A 7,512-nucleotide genomic window follows, 5' to 3' on the forward strand; every position below is an offset into this window, starting at 1 on the left:
GAATCGTAGTGATCCGCCTGTTTACAGCCTCCCAAGAGCTGGGATTACAGGCACGCGCCACCACACCTAGTCTCAATTGCCAGCTCAGTGCACGCCAGGGGTAGGGCTGGCACGGCAGGCCCAGGAGAGAGTTGTTTTTGAGAGAAGGTTTTGTTTTGTATTTTTGGTGTTGAGGATTAAATTCAAGGCCTCAAGCATGGTAAGGTATGCTCTCAGTCCCCAGAAAGTTTTTAAGCTATGAATGTAGTTTCTTTCTTGTTTTCATCTTTTTGCTTTTCGAGACAGGGTCTTGCTATGTAGCCCAGGCTGACCTCACACTCTCTGCAATCCTCCGGCCTCAGCCTCCTGAATGCTGAGGTTACAGGTGTGTGCCACCATGCCCAGCTTCCAATGTCCTTAATAGTTACAGAATATTCAGATGACTTCTTTTAGTTTGGGTAGTTTGTGACTTTCAGAGAATCGGCCCATCTCATCTAAGTTGTCAAATTTGTGTATGTGGTTGTCTGTGGAATTTTCTTCCTTTTTTTTTTTTTTGGTCTTTGAGACAAGCTCTCGCTATGCAGCTCAGCCTGGCCTTGAGCTCTGTGTAGCTCAGGCTGGTCTCAAACAACAGTCCTCCTGCCTCAGCCTCCCCAGTGCTGGGATTGCAGGCATGTGCCACCACGCCCAGTGGGAATTTTCTTATTATCCTTTTAATATCTACTAGGTGTGTGGTGATTTCTTTCTTTATTTCTGATATTGATAATTTGTGTCATCTTTTTTTTTCTTTGTCGGTTTTGCTTGAGATTTTTCTTTTCTAAATAAGTGTTTTTAGTGAATCACCTTCCACCAAATATATGTAAACTGTTTTCAGTTTACCATGTAATCAATATAAAAAAAATCATCAATGACATAGTCTATATTTCTTTTTCATGCCATCCAAGAAGTCTAGCGTATATTTGGCCCCTCTTAGCCACACGTCTCGTACTCAGCACTCGTACGGAGCTGGTGGCTGCCTTAGAGCAAGAGCGGCTATTGTCCCCTGCCTCTCTCTGAGCTGTGGTCACTCCAGCATGACCTTCTCTGATTAGTGTCCCCTTAGGAGGACACTTTGCTCCTAGTGTAGCCACAGCTGCTTTCCGCGTGCTCTGTGGTCACAGTCACTCCCAGCCTGTCCAGCTGTGAGCAGTGTCCCCAGGAGCTTATTCCTAGCATGCCTGGGTCCCGCTCATCCCCTTAAAGGCTCTTGCTCTGTGACCCTCATCTCTGCCTGACAAGCCAGCTGCCAACCTACCAGCTTCCAAAACTCCTGTGGGAATGGGCTGGGACCCCCATGGGCAGGTGGGAAGTTTCTGGAAACGCTATTTGGGTCGACCATTCCTCCCTGGCTGCTCCCACCACTGCCCATTTGTCCTTTCATGATGTCCCGTCTCTGCCCACAGGGAAAAGTCCCACTCGTGGTTGAGCACGGGCTGGTTTACCATGGTGATTGCGGTGGAGTTGTGTGACCACGTGCACGTCTATGGCATGGTCCCCCCTGACTACTGCAGGTGAGCGCTCCCGGGAACATGCTCAGGGGTTGGCGGCAAGATTTGAGGCTCGCACTTTGGTGGAGCTGGAACTGCTCTGCAGAGGCGGAGGGTCCTGAGATTGTTCTAGGCTCAGCCAGAATTTCTTTATGAGTAATAATAATTCTAGGACATGGCTACATTTTACTGGCTGCTGACCATGTCCCATGATTGCATATGTTGATTTCTCTGCACCTCAGGGCATAAGGGACAGCTGCTGTCACTCTCCCCTTTCATAGATGGGAACACTGAGGTAGATACTTTCTGAGTCTCATAAATAGCTGAAGCTAGCCCCAGGCTGCAGAGCCCATGGTTTTGGTTTGGTTTTACAGTACTGGATTAAATCCAGGGATTTTGCATTAAACTACATCCCCAACTCTTTCTTGTTTTTATTTTTCATTTGGAGATAGGGTCTTGCAAAATCTCTAAATTACCCAGGATGGGTTCAAACTTTCAAGCTCCCTGCCTAAGCATCTCAGAGTGCTGGGATGACGGATGTGCACCACCATGTCGGTTACAGCCTGTGGTTAACACTGTCATCCTGCCCTCCTGCCCTCCTGGGGAAAGGAAGAGCTTTTACCTCATTAAAAAAGTAAAGAAGGAGCCAGGCATGGTGGCTCACGCCTTTAATCCTAGCATGGGGGGAGGGGCTGTGAGGCAAGAAGACTGCTGCAAGTTCTAGGCTTCCTGGGCTACAAAGTGAGTTCAAGGTCAGCCTGAACTGCACAGCGAAACCCTATCTCATTTAAAGGGTACAAACCTAGTCTACCCCATACTCATCTTTCAGATGGGAAGGGAAGAAAAGGGTGGGGATTTCCCCTACTGAGGTCCCATGGCAGTTGAGGGGCTAAAAGGAAAGGATCCCTCTGGTGCCCACCCTGCCCTGATGCCCCCATCTGCTGTGCCCCAGCCAGCGGCCCCGCCTGCAGCGCATGCCCTACCACTACTATGAGCCCAAGGGGCCGGATGAGTGTGTCACCTACATTCAGAACGAGCACAGCCGCAAGGGCAACCACCACCGCTTCATCACCGAGAAGAGGGTCTTCTCATCGTGGGCCCGGCTGTACGGCATCACCTTCTCCCACCCCTCCTGGACCTAAGCCACCCAGCCTGGGGGACCTCCTGAGGGACACAGAAGTGGCTCTGGACTCAGCCACCTGAGCGTGAGCCAGCTTCTAAGCAATCAAGGCTGGCGAGAGTGTCTCCCAGCCAATCAGGGCTTTGATGAGGGTATCCTCCAGCCAGTCAGAGTGCCTGGGGGTATCTCTTGGCCAATCAGGGATATGGGATTCTATGTGATTCATTGGTGTCAGGTCTTTCTTGTTCAATCAGGGTCTGAGCATAATCAATCAGGGTACAGGGGTCTTTCTGAGTCAGTCTGAGGCTAAGGATGTGTCTTTTCCCGTGAGGCCTTGGTTCAGAGCCCCAGGAGTGCACCCCAAATCACTCTCTACTCACCTAGGACCCTAGAGTCCTTCCCAAGGAGCCAGGAATATGGTATTGGCCCCTTAATCCCTCCATCCCAGGGAGACCTGCATAGGCAGGCGCTGCCAGAGAACCCGGGGGCTGGGAGTAGCCTTTAAGTTAGGAGCCTGGTTTCCAGATCTTGGCTCCTCCTGAGTGACCTAGGACAAACCCTATGTCTGGGCGCCCTTTTGCCCACATCGGATTCCACTGTGGTGCCTGAGACCCTCCCACCTCTCCACCCAGTGCCGTTTGTCCCAAGAGCCCTGGCGGACCCAGTGGCCCAGGAAACCTGGGGTGCACATCTCCACCTCATGGGAAACCTTAGGATATTTTTGTGCAAACTCCCCAGGGTTGGGGGAGGATGCAGAGAGGAATGGGACAAACCTCAAGCAGCCTTGGGCAGTTAGTTCTCTTGTCCCTTCCCAGCTGCCATCACCTTGGCTCTTAAAGGGCCAGGCCTCCATCTCTACCCTCCAGCAGAACGGGCCCCCACCTGTTGGAGGAAACTTTGGGGCTGAGAAAGGAGATCCCAGAATACTGGGATTCCATGTGGCCTTTGTCTGGCAATGTTGAGGGCTTCTGGGGTCTCCCCTGAGCAGGGCCTGGGATGGCTATTCTCTGGGGTCTGGGGTGGCTGTCACCAGGGCTCTGTCCCCTCGAGCAGGCACTTTACTAAAGCTGGCGCTGGGTGGGGTTTGTTTGCCTCTGCTCTTCCGGAGCTTGGAAGGGAAGGGCTTCCAGAAGGAGGCTGTGGAGTGGAGGAATCAGCAGCAGAAGCCAGCTGCAAGCCATTGCACTTTGGGGTGACACAGGGTGGTGACAGCCCCACACTTGGTTTTGTAATGATTTGTACCGGAATAAACACACCTAAGCTCCAGCTCTGTGTCTGTCTCCCCTCTCTAGGTCCCAGGTGGGGGTGTCCTAAGGATGTATCTACAGCCCCTGGCCAGGAGCTTGCCAGGGGGGGACTGGTCAGCCCAGTCAGCTGGCCGATCAGTGTGGGGCCCGGCTCTGACGCTGAGCAAGTCAGGTCACCTCTGACAGCCTTGGTTCCCTCATGGACAAGTGAGAGCAGCCAGGGCCCTCAAGCAGCTCAGGCTAAGGGGCGCACAGAGAGTTCCTGCAGGCTGGGGAGGACATCCGGCTACAGAAAGCAGCTGTAGAGAAAAAGAAGACCAGTGCGATGAGCAGAGGCAGAGGGAGAGAGGTGGCAGGTGGTTCGGTGCAGACGTCAGCTCCAGGGCCTGAGGACCTGAAGGGCAGCGACATTTCCTGCTGGGCCAGCAAGAGGGAGCAGGGGGGAGTGTGGCAGGCGGCAGCCTGGGCAGGGGTGTGGGGAGCAGGTCTCGTGGTGCAGCCAGCCTCTTTGCTCAAGGGCTCTTTATTCAAGATTGGCAGGAGGCGAGAGGTCAGGAGATTACAACCTGTTTTAGCAGATAAGATGCCTTGGGGATCAAGACCTAACAAAGGGTGACTGTACCACATGGGCAAACTGCCTGCTGGGACCTCCCATGGGCTGTGGGAATGGAAAGAGCTCTCCTGGGCAGCAGGCCAGCCAAGAGGGTAGGCTGCTCGGGCTAGGACGCAAGAATGGCGTCTTGCATTTGTCTCTCATCTTGCAATGTCCCCACGTAACTGCACAGCATATTAGGTGCAGTTGAGGGGGAGTGTCGGTGGGAGGAATGGTCGAGACCACAGCGTGGCTGCCATGGCAGTGTGGGCGGGAGCAGTGAGACACAGGACTCTCAGGCTGGCTGGTGAAAGGCCAGGAATGTCAGCTGAGGGTGGCCAGCCTTGATTCTCCTTGCCGGCAGAATTCCAGCGGGACGCTGGGTGTGGTGGTGCATGCCTGTCCCCCTAGCACGCTGCAAGGCAGAGACAGGAAGACTGCAAGGTCAAACCCAATGCAGACAATTTAGTGATTTGGTAAAACTCTATCTCAAAACCAGAGAAATTACTAAATAAAAAGGGGCCGACCAGAGGAGGTAAGTCAGGTGGTAGGGAGGGGTGGGGGCTCCTTGTATGTCATGTGCAGGGCACCAATAGCCCTGTGTGGCCTGGGGGTAGGGCACACTTCCAGCTTTTCACAGAGGCTTCTGAGAACTGGGGCCTAGGCATCGCTTCTGGGTAGGGTCCTCTGCCTGCCCACAGGCAATGGCTAGGAGGGCGCCAAGGGCCTCAGTTGCGGGATGTGCGCCATGAGGAAGCTCATTTGAGGGTCAAGCGGTGGCACCTGGGTGCGGGACATGAAGCACTGAGGGGACACCAGGGGACACATTCTCCACCACTTCCCACCCCATTTGACCCAGAGGAGACTGCTCCCTGCCAGCAGTGACATCTTGACACATCCCATTGCCTGCAGCACTACGGCCCTTTTCCCTCTGAGACCTCCACTGGCTCCCACTCACTGGCCAGGACCAACTACTCTCCTTGTGTGGCACCTGAGGCCACCTGCACGTGTGTCTGCAGCTGCGTCCCCCTGCTGACCCTCAAGGCCATGTGTCCCCTCACCCCTGGGCCTCCCTGTAACTGCACACCCAAGGGCAGTTGCTCCTGGCAAGGCTTTCTGCGAATGTCAGGGACTGCACTGGGGTCACCAGCTGGGGCAGCACAGCCCACCCTGCTCCCTCAGGGCCAGGTGGCCCCAATCAATCATCAACTTCAGCCCAGTGCCTCTTTTAAGTCTTGGGATCTTCTCCTTCTCCTTCTTCTCCTCCTTTTCCTTCTTCTTTCTTCTTCTTCTTTACGGAACCTGGGATTGAACTCAGGTCCTTGCACTTGCCAGGGAAGCGCTTATTCTGCTGAGCCATCTCTGCATTTTAGGGAAGGGTCTACAGGGTGTTCAGGGTCTCACTACTTGATCAGACTCGTAGTGATCCTCCTGTTTACAGCCTCCAAAGTGCTGGGATTACAGGTGCGCCCCATCATGCCTAGTCTCAACACACCCTAGGGGGTGGGGCCAGCACAGCAAGCCTGGGGATCGAACCCCTGGCCCCTGCATCTGTTTGCAGGTACTTTAACCCGCTGAGCTATTTGGCTGGCCCTTGGCATTCTTTCTTTGACCAAAAACAGTTTGTCTTTTTTGAGACAGGGTCTCCTTATGCAGCTCAGGCTGGCTTTGAGCTTACTTTGTAGCCCAGACTGATCTCACACTCACAATGATCCTCCTGCCTCAGCCTCCCAAATGCTGGGATTACAGGCATGCCCCACCACAGCCAACCAAAATATTTTTGAAAATTGCTTTTATTTTTATTTGCTTATGTTTTTAGAAATTTTATTATAAAATAAATTGTATAGGTAGCAAAGACACAGTCATTCTAATCCCTTTTAAAATTCCAGAGTAAAATTTTCTAGATTTTTTTTCCCTCAAAATGTTTTTTCTCCCTTACCTTTTTTCTTTCTCATTTTTAAGGAACTAAAACCCTGTGATTTTTATTTATTTATTTTTGGTACTAGGGATCAAACTCAGGACCTTGTGCTTGCCAAGAGCCATCTTCCACGGAGCTAGCACCCTGGCCCCACCCTGTAATTTTAATATCCCAGCATTTACGGAAAATCCACAGGGTATATGCAAATAAAATAATTAAAGCCGGTAGTTGACCTTCCTATTTAAAAAATTATTTTAAAAGTCATGGCTTGGGGCCAGAGAGATGACTCAGTAGGATAAGCGCTTCCCTGGTAAGTGCAAGGGTCTGAGTTCAATCCCCAGTTCCACAAAAAAGAAAATGCACAAAAAACAAAAACAAGTCATGGCTTAAAGACATACGATTAGCCCATGGAGGCAGCTCAGCAGTCTAAGCACCTGCCTGGGCCAGTGCAAGGACCTGGATTCCATGCCAGTCCGGCATGCCAGGCCAGGCCCGCGCCAGGCGCATGGTGGCACAGGCATGTAGTCCCAGCCGTGGGGAGGCTGAGACAGGATGATCACTGTGAATCTGAGCTTTGTAGTAGGATCCTCTACCACATATATTAAAAAACAAATAAAAATAAAAAATGCCATTACATTTTTTTTAAATTTCTCATCTTAACTATTTCATATTATTCTATAATGAATCTTCAGAATGTTTTCATCTTGCAGAGCCCAAACTGTCACCCTAATACCCCTTTACCCACGCCCACCCCGCTTCCCCTAGCAACCACCATTCTACTTTCTGTTTCTAGGAGTCTGACTAATATGTGTGTGGTGGTTTTTTTTTGTAACGGGGATTGAACTCAGGAACTTGCGCTTGCCAGACAAGTGCTTATCCAACTATCTCCCCAGCCCTAATCTGACTAATATGTGTGTGGGCATAACTGTGCAATATTTGTCTTTTTGTGATTGGCTTTTTTGTTTTAAAACAGGGGCTTGCTACGTTCAAATTTACAGTCCTCAGCCTTCCAAGTGTTAGGATTACAGGCATGTGCCCCATGTCCCATTTCTATGATTGGCTGTTTTTGTTTTGGTTTAGTTTGTGGTTTTTTTAGCCACAACTCAAGCCAGCCAGTCATGCCTTGAAGG

The 7,512-nt window shown here is 51.5% G+C and overlaps 1 protein-coding gene across 2 annotated transcripts in view; it reads left to right on the top strand.

Annotated features, from left to right (window-relative positions):
• The window catches only part of St6galnac6 (ST6 N-acetylgalactosaminide alpha-2,6-sialyltransferase 6), a 16,692-nt gene extending 13,900 nt beyond the window's left edge, over nt 1-2,792 (top strand). The window contains exons 6-7 of one of the 2 annotated variants that reach the window (XM_023701670.1): nt 1,422-1,529; nt 2,462-2,792. In XM_023701670.1, coding sequence (XP_023557438.1) covers nt 1,422-1,529; nt 2,462-2,708 — 355 coding nt within the window. In that variant the 3' untranslated portion in view covers nt 2,709-2,792. Of the gene's footprint in view, nt 1-1,421; nt 1,530-2,457 lie in introns of both variants that reach the window. The other variant, XM_004641537.3, reaches the window with a different exon arrangement.
• The last annotated feature ends 4,720 nt before the right edge of the window (nt 2,793-7,512 follow it).

This window comes from Octodon degus, unplaced genomic scaffold (assembly GCF_000260255.1).
Source record: "Octodon degus isolate 3935 unplaced genomic scaffold, OctDeg1.0 scaffold00138, whole genome shotgun sequence".
NCBI classification, from domain to species: Eukaryota; Metazoa; Chordata; class Mammalia; order Rodentia; family Octodontidae; genus Octodon; species Octodon degus.